General features: G+C 40.3%; 1 protein-coding gene across 3 annotated transcripts in view; it reads left to right on the forward strand.

The window, feature by feature from the left end:
• Nucleotides 1-15,431, forward strand: part of apbb2b (amyloid beta precursor protein binding family B member 2b) — a 41,780-nt gene that overhangs the window by 7,084 nt on the left and 19,265 nt on the right. For all 3 annotated transcript variants that reach the window (XM_088302490.1, XM_088302492.1, XM_088302491.1), the window contains exons 2-4: nucleotides 6,452-6,555; nucleotides 8,793-8,860; nucleotides 10,870-11,872. In XM_088302490.1, coding sequence (XP_088158616.1) covers nucleotides 10,888-11,872 — 985 coding nt within the window. In that variant the 5' untranslated portion in view covers nucleotides 6,452-6,555; nucleotides 8,793-8,860; nucleotides 10,870-10,887. The remainder of the gene's footprint in view (nucleotides 1-6,451; nucleotides 6,556-8,792; nucleotides 8,861-10,869; nucleotides 11,873-15,431) is intronic.

Genomic DNA, 15,431 nt, shown 5'->3' on the forward strand with positions numbered 1-15,431 from the left:
TGCGCTAGACACCTGACACACGCGTCTCTAATGTATAGAGACTGTTAAAATAATTTTTGGGGTGGATGTAGATTTCTTTTTACCCCATAGGTAGAAAAACGTTTTTAAAAAATATGGGCAAGACCCTAAACTGTGGCTTCTTCCTCTTTAACTTTCCCATCTTTCTCACCTCCGTTTTGAATGCTGGGTTTCACAAAGTAGCCAACTTAAATGGCTGCATTTGGGACATCCTGTATAGCAGAATGTTTAGCTTGGTGTCAACGTGTTCATGGTGTACTTTTTCCTCAGCTTCCTTGACTCCCCCCCACCCTCCGGAAAGAGAAGTTGGATAAAGCGTGAAGGAGGCCTGGAAAGGGTGTCTGGGGGTTTGTCTGAGAACTGAGGGAGGGGTTACAACATACTCTAACCCATTCTTGCTTGTTCCCAAAGTTCCAAAACGCAGGAGAGTGTCTTGGCTTGTGTTTCACAAATGTCTCCTCCAGATTGCTCGGGAATAGTGTGTTCTTTTTAGCCAGCACGTTTGTGATTGAGGCACTTATCAGGGGCTCCCTCAGAGTAGCTCAACAACTTCCCATGTCACAGTCAGGGAAGTGTTGCGTCTACGATAGAATCCACAGTGACGCATGCATGCATTGATATGCTCTTGTACTTGCTCAGAGCTAAATGCTCACAAATGGTCAGCCTCGCTACTAATTCCCAGGCCAGTTTGTTAAACAATTATTTTCATGCCCTCCAGTCAAAAAAAAAAAGGCATGCCTAAGATTCTTTGGCACGCCCTGAAAATTCCTGCTTTTCTTTTTCTTTGTGGTCATTTTTTCGCCAGCCTTCCCGCCCACAGAGAAACCGAACCAGTGGAAGTGTAATGTATATTATGCACACACACAACGGTAAATTCGTGCAAACAAAGTTCTTGAGTGTTCCTTTGAAGGTTGATTCTACTGGTTATTTTTGTCTTTCCTTCACACTCAATGCACCACATTGTGTAGCCAAGACAGCGTTGTGAGCATTTGTGGTGGAGGTGTAGTTACACAAAATTACTTGTTTAGGCTTCAGTCTCAATCACAGTGCTATGTTGTCTCTTATTATTTCCTGTGGTTGAAACTACAAGGATGCACACAAGCACACGCGTTTGTTGAGAAGTTGCTTTGTTGTGTTGTCAAAATTCAGTACTTGGGTAAAACATTGTTTTGTAAAAGATTACGGTAGCTGTTTCCAGTTCCAATGACTATATTTAATTTATAATGCTGTAAATATTTAGCAGTTTGACTCCCAATATATCATTTCTGTTAGTAGTTTTATTCAAATGAGCGCAGTGTCAACATGGGATTTTTTTTGTCACTGTGACGCAAATGTTCTAAAAATGTATTGTGCATTTGTGTCACATTTTAATGTGTTGAGTATTCTTTGCAATGCAGAGTACACCTCGCTGCACTCTATATGACACATTAAAGTCTGTGTAAGAGGACAAAATATACGTATGAGTTATGGCCGAGTGGTCTAAGGCGCCGCGTTCAGGACGCAGTCTCCCCAGGAGGCCTGGGTTAGAATCTCAAATTTCCCCATTGTGGGACTAATAAAGGGCAAATTATTAATTAATTATTATCTAAGCATGTAGAGTCCATGTGACATGTCAGAACAGTATTACTAAAAAAAAGGCCAGTCATTGCATTTGTGTTTCTCCTTCAAAGTGTACATTCTTGTCTTTTCACCTCTCCTGTAGTCTTCTTGATTCATATATGACATAAAGAAATAATGGCAGCAAGAATGTTTTCATCTTAGCTTTATTTCCCCATCTCGTAGAGGATGTGGCGTCCATCTAAATGTAGAGGACCCGGCCTTCGCTTCAGCCAATAAATACAAAGCAGAGAGTGATCTGGGAAGGTTGCCTGCTGTTGTGTAACTGCCTTTACACGTTAACATCCTAACTCAAAAGATAGAAAAACACCCCGCTGCATGCCTTGTCTGCGCACACAAATTGTGTCAGTTTGGACGTTTATATCCTGGCCCGCGTCCTGCCCAGTTTTGCTTTCTTGTCCATCGTTTTGGTAGCAGATGGGCTTTGTCACGCGTTGCAGGGGGTGCCGACTGGCAGCAGCAAGACTGTAAATTAGGGTTGTAGAAAGAAATGGCTGGTTTTATGAGGGTTTACAGACCTTCACTTTTAATGAGAAAGGAAAGCAATTCTGCTCTAGACAAAGGGAAGAGTTTATAGTCTGTTGGGATCAGCGGGGAGAACTGGAATGACGAGAAACCTTGAGAGGGAAGGGCAGGAAGGAAGGATGGATGAGAGGCCGATCAAACTGTTGGCATGAATCCACGAGCTCTTTTGGATCTAAAAGCTCAGTTCACCGCCTGCTAAACGTCGGTGGCTACACTTTGCACGCATGGAAATTGAAACAAGAGTGTGTGTGGAGGCGGGGGGGGGGGGGGTCATTTTGCAGCTGTTGCCTTCATTCACGCGTGAGCCGGACCCCCCCCAACTAAACAGTGACATTTGCACACGCTCAAACAACAGCAGACACTTGCAGGGTTGGCCGATGGGTCAGAAGTCAGTCTTTGCTGTGACACAACCTGGATCTGATTACGACCCCTCCCCCACGTGGCCGTCTGAGCTTTGCCTTCACATTTAACGGGTTGTAAGCGTGCATGCATGCATGCGTGTGCTTACACGTCACCCTCATATTTTGTTTGAGTGCCAGTGGTTCTTTGCCCACAACGGGGCCCTGTAATTACACCAAGACCCCCTTTATCCACAGCAGAGACTACTAAGAAGGGGACTCAAAGTTCCAGTTTTAGAGCCTAAATGCTGTTCTGCTGATGCACCACCGTCACTCCACCCGGTTGTGGAAACTTCTTTGGGGATTTTTCTTTTTGGTCTCTTTTTAAAAGCTTCAGTCATGGTGTGGAAAATATAGAGGAATCTCTTAAGTGTTTAGTTGGGTTCACTTCACCTCCGAGCACTCTGGATTTGGACTTTTAGCCTTAACTTTAAAGTGTTTACCCGCATTGGTTGAACTGGAGTATCATTTTTTCATAGCAGCAAAGCCTCCAATTAGTCACATAAAGCTATCAGTTTAAAATGTTTTCAAGGACGTATTTTCCATGAAAGCGTTGCTTTTCAAACTGTAAACTGCCTTGCTGAAGATATGCGTCCTGAGTCATTCCATCAGTATTAGCGTGGAACAAGTCGCACCAACTAAGGATTTGCTGAAGTGTTTCATTGATCTTTGAAGACACTTGAAGACAGACTTTTCCATAGTTTTACTTTAAAAATGTACTCAATGTCACTGGAGAAATTGTAAATAATTTGTGCAGTCTGCGAAGCCAAATTCAAATCCTATATTAGAATTAGAATTAGAAATCCCTTTATTGTCATTGTACTCAAGTGTGCAACGAGATTAGAGGGCTCCCCTCTCCAGTGCAATACAACAATAATACAGACAAATATATAAATTAGATAAATAAGAGAGTGCAATGGAAAATAACAGCACTAATAGGTGAGGATTGTGTTTAAGGGGATGATTGAGAAATGTAATTGAATATATTTGTCTTTGCGGGCGAGTGTGTGTAGTGCTCGCCCCATCCAGCTGATGGAGCTGCACTGAAAAAAAATCTGCCGTGTGTGCCTCTCGCCCCTCGGCTAAGTGCAAATTACTGGAACGCACAGGAATGCAATGAGGCAGCCCAGCGCTATCAATTTTCAATCAAATACTTGTTTAAAACTGTTCAACCTTAACCGAGATCTGCACTTGATCAGTGCCTTTTCTAGTTTTTCTCTTGTCGCTAAAATAGGTGTTCTGACGGATCCACTCCAAGTTCTCCAAGCTTCACTGTTAAATTTTGTAAGTCTGCCAAGATCGCAGTGTTTTGATTCCCTCCTTTTAGTTTCTCGCTACAGGAAGCACATCACTGCGTCCGGTTATGTTTATTTGTATAAAGGGCTGGAGTGTCACATCAGAGTCGTGTCCTCGGGTCATGAACGATGTATGTTGGGAAATGTTTAATGCTTTTTGTTTTGTAGACATGCCTATAAAACATACTGTATGTTTTCACACACTTATGGTATGCAGACTTGTTGCAGCAGGATCCAACGGACCACACGTCTTGTATTTTCAGTCCCAGAATGGTTTGAATGGCAATATTTTTTTCAAATTTGTTTTCCCTTGCACGCTACACAAATTGGCTAATAAACTACAGTACAAGAGTTGTAAAAGTGATGGATCTCATCACATCAATGAAGTGCAGATGTAACTAATGATTTGACCATGAGTGAATGTACTGCCATGTTACTGTACAACTGACTTGAACTTTGCGACTTGAAGTTAGATTGTTAAAAATACATTTATGTACCAGCTTAGCATTACAACTTTTACATTTATTTTTCACCTCTGTGAATACAAAAATAAAACAGGTGTTCGTCTGCTTTTGTGTCAGTAGAAAGTTTTCACTATGTGCTTTGCTCACCCACTTTAAACCAGGTAAACCAAACTATGGCCCGGGGGCCACATGCGGCCCGTTAAACATTTTTATCCGGCCCGCCGAACTTGAAAAACTTTAAATGAATAAATCTTGTTAATGTTTAATTTTCTAAACACTGTGGGTTTTCAAAGACATATATTGTAGTAATGCTTTTGTTCACTTTCATTTCAAATCAAATGTATTTTTTCTCTCAGATGAGGTGCGGTTACCAAAGCACTCCATCCATCTGCTCTTGGTCCGGCCCCTCTGTCAAATTTTAGAACCCATTGTGGCACCCCAATCAAATGGTTTGCCCACCCCTGCTTTAAACTATGATCAAATAACCCTAAATACCATTAACAAACAAGAGCCCAGTGCCATAGTAGTACGCACGGTCCAGTTGTTTGTGTGTAAAAATGTTACTTAACCCTTGAACCTCATCATTGAATCTTTGTAGCTCCATTTTTAATGGCCACATCTGGGTAATTTGAAACTGCTGCACTGGAATTTGCGGCTGGGAAACGTTTTCTGTCTGTGGCTTGATGTGAAAAACAAAGCAAATGTTTATGCCATGACACTCTATGATGCTGGAATGGCATGCAGCCAAATGCATTTTTCCTGCACATGCTCAGTGGTTATCATAGTGAATGAAAATATTGTTTAGAAGTAGACTATCAGAACAAAATAGAACTTTTGTAAACATGCAGTGACTTTAATGAGTTTGTGCTCCACTGCTTGGGCTTGTTTCTTTGTCCGATCCGATGCTTGATACACCATCTGTTAATTGTCATGACTGGACGTGAAACACTGCAGCGCCTTGTCTGGCCCGATCGCTGGTTCGACCAGAGCCGAGCATTTGAAGAGCGTAATTTACAGTCGCCTAAAAGTGTTGTCATCTGTGCTTACCTTAAGTATCACCACACTGCTGACAAGGCTCCTACTAGGAAAGTATATTTCAGACTGGTCATGTGGTATCAGTTTATGGTATCGGTGCATTTTTTAAATTTTATTTTATTTTTTATGAGAACTGAGTATTGTACAGCATTGCCACGGATACCAATACAGGCATCCCTAGTGTTTTTTTGATTGATTACGGGGCAATTAACAATGTAGTAGATATTATTTTTAATAGTTTGGGAAATGCCAGCATGTGGTCAAGTGGTTAACCTACAACTAGGCAGTTATGAGGTTCAGCGTTTGAATCACGGCTCTGTCCCTCATGTGTTTATTTGGCTTGTTCTCCCTGTGCTTTGAAGGAGTTTTCTCTGGCAGCGCTGGCTCCCTCCCACGTTCTAAAAACATGCATGTTAGGTTATTTGAAAACTTGAGATTGCTTCTATATGTAGATATGAGCCGAGTTGAATTAACGGATAATGTCGATGATATTTTTAAGAATGAATTGAACTCTGGGATAGTGCAACAGAATTTTAAAAAGGGAGTGCAGAGAAGAAATAATGATGTCATAGCGTTTCCTGTGATACCACATAACTTTTAGATTCGGTCAAACTTCTTGCTGCCTTTCTGTAAAGTTATTATAATTTTTAGCCTCCATTACTTTTTATATCAACCCTTGCATCTCATGTGTAGATTTTTACAGTCCAACCAAACTGTCGGGTGTTGTTGTTAGAAATGCGGTTAAGTGTAGTCTGCACTATGCGGTGTTGATTGTTAGGAAGCATTGCGGTGGTGGGAGGGGCTGAGTTCACAATCCTCCTGTGACATCAAGTTTATGATAGTTCCAGTCAGTGAATGCTCTGCAGCAAAGAAAGACACACTGAGCTTTATACATAAATGAGTCTTGTTTTTTCCTTTCACACGGCCGCACGCAAACACACACATATTAATGTTTGATCGTGGCTGTAAATAATTAATGTGTCTTTATTTGTCCTTCCGGTGTCCTGCAGTCCTTTACGTCTCTCCTTTTCAGTCACCTCCCTTTTCCCTCTTTCTCGCTTGCTCATAAATCCCGTTTTTATGTTTGTCCCTCCCTTAGGACGCCACTGCCTCGCTTAGGCCATCGTGATTGGATGAGGAGAGAAATGCAGACTACCGGCATGGGCGTGCTCCATCTCGGTTCCGCATAATGCTCGGCCACTGGTATGTAGAGCAATTGTTGGAATGTTTTTAATGTTTTACAGTAGTAGCGTTTACTTGGGAAACATCAGTCTCTGGAAGAAAAAGTACATCCGGAGCATCCCACAATTGACAATTAGCAGACATTGTGCTCGTTCCTCTGGTCTACGGCCTCATTGAAGAAGCAAATGCAGGAGACTAGGGATGTATCGATATCGATTCCTATATCTGTATGTGTGCCGATGCTGTATGTCTGAACTCCTTTTCGTACTCTGATACTACCATACCATATTAATGCCATTTACCAGCCTGTCATATACTGTTATTCTCTCTTCGCTGATCATGCGATGAGCAGTTTAGCAGCGGCAAACTTTTCGTGCTTGCTAGTGTTTATTGATAAAAAACAGTTGTTTTACTAAATTACCCATGTTATTTTTAGGCAACCGTATAACGTCATCTTGCAAAGGTCTGCTGGCACTATGCCTTCATGCTAACACATAATGAAAAATGCCAAAGATGAGTTTACAAATCGAATCAAATTGACAACGTAAAAAGTGTCGCAACGAATACCCATCGGCATTCAGTCGTTCTGCTCTGCAAAAAAATATATATATTCTCGTGCCGCTTTGCCGCATCGTTCGTCTTTGTCTTTTCATCAAGCATGCGCCACACTGCCCTGTTATAATAATAATAATAATAATAATAATAAATACATATCAGTCTTACATTTGCATGAAATGTATTCCTTGTTCAATAAACGTTTATGACGTTTACAATCATGTTTGCATTTGTTAATTAAAAATCTTTCAAAATTGAAAGACATAATTGCATTAACAAGCATATGTATTCTCATTGTTGGCAAGTATTCAAATGTAAGTTCTTACGCTCGTACCCGGTCTGAAAAGGTGGTCTTGGTACATGTCCATAGGACAACATCAGTCTCCTCCATTGTTTGTTGTAGTCTTGCACTAACGTTGCTGAACACTAATATGGCTTTATGATGTTTATTTCAAGACTCGTGCTGATTTAATACAAACAAGCTTTGTTAATGTTGAACACATACAGTACTGGGGGAAAGTTTTAGGCCATCTCCAGCTTTTACTTTAATGACTTTTTTTTTCCAATGCAGTCATTTTAGGACAGTTATTGCTTGTAGGCATGGCATGCACAGAAATGCATTACAGATTTCCATGAATGTTAAGGTTAGGATAAAGATGCAGGAATTTCAGAATCATAATCACCATCTTCCATCAAGCCGGAAGCAGCAGATTGACAAACAAACACTTTGTCTCACTTATTGCCATTTTTGTTCTATATTGTCATTATAGGATTAATGAAATCAACACATAACCGAAATTAAGTTTCATATAAGATGTTAAAACAGCATTCACTAATCAGTGAATTCTGAGCCCTGATATTTGAAGGCGATAAAGTATTGTGCCCTCTGCAGGGATGGAAAAAAAAATAATTCCACTGCTCACAAGACATCTTTTCTCCTAAATAAGGCTTTTTATTACTTCCCACGAGGAACATTTTTAATTTATGCCGGAGAACTGGACATGCAATAAATGTACAAATAGTAGGGGAAGGACAAAAAGAGGAAGTTGTGCAGCTGCGTCGTTAGCCTGAACATTTGGGGGCTTTGGTGGTGCTCAGGAAGCGTTTGCACTCCAACCATGTCGTGGTAGCTAAGTGTGTGGTCCGCATGTGTTACGATTTAGAGGAGTATCAAAATCAATCTTCTGGGCCCTAAGTCATCTACTAATACTTTCCTTAGTCAACACACGGCCAATCATAATTAATAATGGTTTGTATCTACCTAAGTGACTCAAATGACCATTACACCTCACAACGTCCCCACAGGGAAAAAAGAAATAAAAAGATTAAGTTTAAACATGTTAGAGTTTTACATGATGAAGTGCCTGCCTACCAGCCTCCACTTTTATCTTGTTAGACAACGCACGGTTTTGCTATATTGTGATTGGCAGGGAGAAATTCCGTCACGCATCAGAAATTGTTGCTGTGCACAATATGTAGAATGACGTCGCTAAGAAGTCACCTTGGATTGATTTGTAATTCCTCCAACGTTTTTAAATGTGGCATTAAGAGCAGCTCTGCTTTCTCCATGGAAACCTGCTGTCGTTGAGGTTTCGCACAGATGAATTTGGTCTCTGAGTACTCCCTGAGACTTAAGAAGATTCTTCACATTCTTCTGCTGATCATTCCTTCTTTGCTTTCCCCTCCACCTCGGTGGTGTTCAGATGTGCAGCTGAGTGAGCTGAATCCTGAACCGTGACCAGCGCATGCTCTATGACTGACCTCCTGTCAGGTACACAAGACACACACAAACACACATGCACGCGCACACACACGCACACTGGCACACATGGCTTCACACATGCTGTGTTTGTGTTTGGGATTTAAATGAAAGGAAAACCTCCAGGCTCGCACCCCCACTGCTCAATGTTTAAGTATCCTCATAACAATTCAGCTCTAGGGTGAGGGGTGAAAGTACGACAACAGTTACTGATACAAAAAGAGTCAATGATTTAAAAATAAAATAAAAACTTTGATTTCTCATGATGGACAGGTGATCTTTTGAATTTGGCGCTATTACCTATTTAATCTTGCACAAATAAACCTTAAACCTTTTAATGGAGCCCTGGGTGACGTGTAATAAATGTTGATTTCTTAGTTACTATAATAATTCCTATAATATTGAACACATAGTTTTCTTAGCTCAAATGCAAACTTGAATACACCACGGGGGGGCGGGTACCAACTCAATCATCGAATTCGTTTAACAAGGTGTGTCAGAAAAGTTCCATCACGTTCATGATGTCACAAAAGATATGTATTGACGACAACTACAAGTTTCCCCTTCACTGTGGGCCAGAAGATCAACCAGCGCTTCTACAAAGACACTTTGCAACCATTGCTTTGTTCAATGCACGCAAAGAGATCAGGACAATTCTTGGCTGTTTCAAAGTCCTCGCAATGGTCTGAGCATCGGTCAGTTCCTGGCACGAAGGACCTTCGCCATGCTGGATGGATACCGACCTGGATCAATGTGATTTTTAAAAAAAAAAATTTTTTCCCATGTTTCCCAGCCTCAAGGCAGTTATCAGGGGGACATGTTTTGACGTTATAGATGTCATCACGATGGCCATGATAACGGAGCTCCGGAGGATGACTCCTTCCAGGAGTGCATAAAGTTGACATAGGCGTGTATTACATACCAGAGGTGAAAATGTTTCGTTCTTTATTTAAAATAGTTGGTACATCTTGTTTGGCACCAGTCCTGGAACTTTTTTGACACACCTCTCTGAACTGTGATGTGTTGCACTATGTCTACATTATTTTGGAGTTATGAGAAAAAGACATGTTGTATTTATGTGATGATGTTACTTTTGTTGTGCATTACCCCCTTAACTGCTGATTTTTGTTGCAGAGTCTCAACTATTTATGGGTTTTAAAACACCTACTGGTGCACATTACTCGTCCCAGCAGGTTTATGAACTTGGCGACCCCTTAAATTTGATCGGCAACACCTAGTGCAAGAGATTTCTACACTATTCCCCGCAGTAGCCGGTGGATTTATTATCGTTGCCAAGGAGGTTATGTTTCCATTGAGTTTATTTATTAGTTAATGGGGTATATATCACCCTGGATTGTTTTAATGAATAGGTAATCTTCTTGATGAAAATGACAGGGTCTCTCTCTCTCACACACCCACGAATAAGTTGTGTTTGCCCTCCTTATAGCGCCTGGGATTATGAAACATAACTCACGCTCTGTTTGTTGTGTATTCGTGTTGCATACTATGCTGGGAAACCAGCTTACAAGAATACACACTCTCAGTTTCCCTCTAGCTGAGACGAGGCGTTTTGAAGTTGACGTTGACATTGAGCATCTGGGAGAAGTCAAGAGTTGAAGTCGTTTCCCACGGCTGCTTCATGACCTTTGTCCTTTTTATGATGAAAAAGTCAGGGGGAAAAATAGAATACCAAATATAAATTGTGGGCGAAATTAAAAGGGAAAAAAAACTCTTAGATCTTGATTTGAACAAAATTTTAGCAGACCAAAATTAATTCAGATTTGGTCCAGATTACACTTGGGTTGTAATTTAAAACATCTGCGTCAGAATAATTTATTTCCTTTCATTTTTTTTTTTTGTTTATTTATTTTTTTTTTTTTATATACTTGTGGATCTTAACCACATTCAAGGGAACATATTAATGATTCCAGTGCAAACTATCATTTCACAAGTTGCAAATGTTTCAGCTGTGGCGGATGTTTCTCCATGTACATTCACTTTTGGCGTCTTTTCTCTTTCAGTGGATCTATCTGACTGCCATGATGATGTCAGTTGACGTGACCAATCGCAATGGCCCCTCTGCCAAGCCTCCAACTTCACTCAGTCTGCGCTCTTCCCACAACCAGCTCCTCAGCAGTGATGTCATCAAACAGGGCTCATCCACACCGCCCAAGTGTCGCAAAAAGTATGCGCTCACAAATCTCCAGACTGCCATGGGCCTCGGGGAGGTGGTGCCACCGCCATCATCATCACCATTGTCATCCCCTTCACAACTGTTGACCCCAAACAATCCCAAACTGGCCAAAAATGGGGTCAACCAGCTCCGTAAAGCTGGACAGGATCACAATAAAAATACCACAGACCTCAATGTTACAGATCTTGACGGTAATTCAGAAATCATAACTGAGGACCTGAGTATTAACACACCTGAGCAGCCGGAAGGTCACGTAGAGCATGTCGCCGAGCTGCACCCGAACGGTAACGCTCCCCCGGAGTCGGACCAAAGGTCAGAATCCGAGAGCGGCTGTAATGTCAACGCGGCCGTGGATCTCAAACTCAACGGCAACTCGGGAGACATTGTTTATGACTTTAACATTGAGGCGGAGCAAAGCAACGACATCAACATCCTCTCTGAGGCGGAGCTAAAGTCTCAAATTAAGGCTGAAGATGATGAGGTAGCGGAGGAGCATCAAGATGACGAGAAGAAACCGTTGTTGTTTATTAAGGCTATGTCTCCAGTGAATACATCGTCCACTCTGGAGATCCTCTCAGACCTCCACTCTAAGAAGTCCCCTGTGCCCCCTCCACCTTCCCTACCCAGACAAGCCAGCCCAGAGGACACACCCCTACTCTCTGTGGCTTCCTGCTCCTCTTCCTCCTCGTCCTCTCCAGAGACTAAGAAAGACAGAAGGACCGGCGCAAAGACGGACTGCGCTCTGAACCGTATCCAGAATTTGAACCCCAGCGATGAAGAGTTGAGTTGGACCACTTTGTCCCAGGAGAGCAACTCCCCTGAGGAGACAGGTAAACACACATTTTGATGTAGATTTCTGTCTTTGGAGGTTTGCTTTACTATCCCCTGTGCCCTTCATCCATTTATGGTGGCTTTATTTGTGCACATAAACCCAATTTGGGACCTTGCTGAAACAGAACAACAAACACGGCAGTAAATCCCCCACAATCCCTCTGGGACAGAAAGTTCTTCCATCGCCTCAAAGGAGGTTAACCATTTAGACTGCATGCTGTTTCAGTCTGCCTTGTTCCCTGCATGTTTGTCTGCACGCAGACCAGTCATAAATTAAGTATGTAGCAAGCTTAATCTCTCGTTGGCAATTGCCACATGCTTTTTGTTTTATATTCCTGAGAGATAGCTTATTTTAGATCCTGATAATCCATATCTAAATCAAGGTTATTTTCGTCAATGAAAACTAGCCTACTAAAAAAAAAAAAAAGAAAAAACTGTTTCATTAATAAAATCAAATCTGAGATGATTGAGAAAAACAATAACTGAAACTACATTTTAAGTGATTATCTTTTTCTTCATGCATGAAGAAAATATGTACAGTATTGGGGAAAAAAAGCTCAATTTTACACCCATGTTTAATACTTCTTAACAGTATGTCAACTCATAAATTAACTTAAGAAGAAGGCATCCAAGCTTTGTTATGATTAGGATGCATGCATGCCTGCATCTAACTCGAGAAGCAGTATGCACGGGCAGCACGACACTTATTGTGATTCACAATCTGTGGACTGTTAAAACCGTAACGTGTACCCTGTACTATTAAAATATTTTGAAATGATAATTTTGTTGAATTTTCACCCGCAAAATACTTATAATGGTCTTTTATTAAATCTTGAACATGTGTAGAACACTTTTTAAAAAAATTAAAACTAACTATAACTAAATGTGTTTTTGACAAAACAAATATGAACTAACAAGCCCACTCTGAAAACTAAAGGTCAAAAATGAAATAAAAACTCACTATAATTAAAATTCCCAAACTATAATAACCTTGATTTTTTTTTTTTTTAATAACGCTGTTCCTTAATAGGATCACAGGTGAGCGCAGGTGAGGTGACATTGAATGCTACTTACTTTGAACGGCAGTTGATTAAGGAGGCTTCATATAGGTCAGGTCAGCCACCTAGCAGATTTCCACTGATAATGAACCGTACTGACTTTTGATTGGTAACCCATCAAGATGGTTCAGTATTCAATTGTTAATGCTTGAGGCTCTTTGAGTAAGTCTCCTCTATCTTAGTAAGCAATTATTTTTTTTTACATTTTCTCATTTGTTGTTTTGATATCTTTTTTTTTTTTTTTAATGTTTTGACCTCCAGTTTCCATGCCAGTCTCGTTTTCCGCACAATGCAATGTTGACCTCAGGCATTGTGCAGTTGTGAAGTTCTGCTTGGATGTCGCTCAGTTCAACAATAACACAATAAATAAGTACCGGATATCATATTGTTTGTTGTACTTCAGACTCTAGCAAACTAAAACTGAATCCACAGAGCCTCTGCTGGTTTCAGCTAAATTGTGCACTCCATTTGCCTCACAATTATCCCCAATCAATCACACCATAACATTCTTAATCATCAGTTTATCAACTAACTGATTAGGATGCCCATCCCTACCCCATTTAATCTGTAAAATTAATGAGGATGTCTGTAATTGAAAATTTTGACTGATTCATGTTCGCTGCTTGGTGGTTTATTGCTTCCCTCGTCCCCGCATGTTTGTCAGCATTGTGTAAAAATCTTGCCGGTCATGTCATTTGGGTCTTTAAAAGCCTCTTATTGTTGTCGCTGACATCCATCTACTTCTGAATAGCCTGTGACATGAGTGCAGCAGTGCACCAAGCTTCCAGCCTTTCTGAGTTGTGAGGCCAACAAGCTGTTTTATTTCTCCCAGAATACCTCTCATTTTACCCTCTGGGGCCTCAGCGGCTTCTTTTTCATCCAAGTGAACCACAAAATTTTGTGATGCCATGCAGTGCTGAGTAACTGCTTATAACAGGACCATATATGCTGTATCGTGCACATTAAAACGCTATAATGAATTGTGAATTTCCCAAGCAAGTCATCATTTTGTACTTGTTGGAGTACGAGTATGTATCTTAACTTAAAGTCCCTGTTACGTCAAAATAAATCTATTTTAAATTTCACGCGTCACAGAGAAGAGTGTTGTTAATAATCATGTTGAAAAAAATCAGTGCGTTAAATTTGTCTTCAAAATCATAAAAAAATCAAACCATTCTTACCGTTGTCAAACACTGAGTGTGTTCAATTGTCAAATGTCAGTCAAATACCTCGATGATGACCTAGAAAAATGTTGTAAAAAAATTTATGTAGGATCTTTATGCCCACACCAGTTTTTTTATTTATTTATTTATTTAAGTTTTTAAATCCAGGTTAAAAACTTTGCCTCCCCCCCATACCTATGATTGAGATCTTTTAAAGCATTTTTAAAATACATTTTCCAAAATATTTTTCTTGCCCTCTACATTCTTTCCGTAATCTTAGTAAACTACCTTTTATGTCTTTAGATCTTTTGGTAAGCTGTTCGGATAATGAATTAATGGATTGATGTTTTTGTAAATTATTTTCTACGCACTTTAACTATGTGAAGCACATTGAGTTAGCTCGTGTTGCTGCTTTGATTGTGTCCAAGTTCTTTTGACAAAACTTTATTACCGTGTAGGTACTGATACTCATGAAGTTGCTCGTTGCCTCACCATATAAAGTGAAAGAGTTCAGATCGCAGCTTAAAAATGCATCTGTTTCTGGTTGCTGAGTGCTTATGTCATCCTCTTACCCCGCTACATAAATAGGTAGCAGGATTACAATGTTTTCTCCTTTTAACCTACGAACGACACTTGGTTTAAGTTAACGTACATGGAAAGTGGATTTGCGCCAACAGTTACCTTGTTAACAAAATCCCTAGCTATGCCAAAAAAAAAAATAAAATCAAGGCTATCTAATAATAAATAAAACATTTTAATGCTTTAACGCCACAATTGAGTACTGCATTGTTCTCCGTCCTTGCATGTTTTTTGCAATTATCTTCAAACATGTATTATTTATTTAGAAACAAATTCTCTTTGTGAAGAAGAGAACGAACTTGTTCAAGTAATTAAACAACTAAACCGTATAATCCGGGCAGCTGAGCTGATGAGTAATATCTTTTCCTTCTGTGTTTCTTACACAATCCCTAAAGTTAAACCAAAGCTTGGAAACATCTGCAAATTTAATGTCTTTCAAGTATATTTTACATCAACTTGGTTTGCTGCCTTGTTTCTGGAACAAACTGGATTACTTTTTACATTTCATCTTTATCTAGTGATTCTCTCTGGAGTCGACTGATGAGATCGATATGTCGAATCGATGGACTTGAAAGCAATGCTGAAACAGTGTTTCATCATTCTCTGGATTATTTTCAGAAGAATATCTTCCTTGAATTTATCGACATTTAACTCCCAGCTGTCCGTACTTCCCATCTGCTTGTCTGCATTGCTGACGAAGCAGTGTTGTTTTCGCAGGTGTGTGTCAGATTCCTCACGGGATGTTGCGGTTTTCGGGG

This window comes from Idiotropiscis lumnitzeri, chromosome 8 (genome assembly GCF_059441095.1).
Source record: "Idiotropiscis lumnitzeri isolate Australia: NSW breed Sydney's pygmy pipehorse chromosome 8, RoL_Ilum_1.0, whole genome shotgun sequence".
Taxonomy (NCBI): Eukaryota; Metazoa; Chordata; class Actinopteri; order Syngnathiformes; family Syngnathidae; genus Idiotropiscis; species Idiotropiscis lumnitzeri.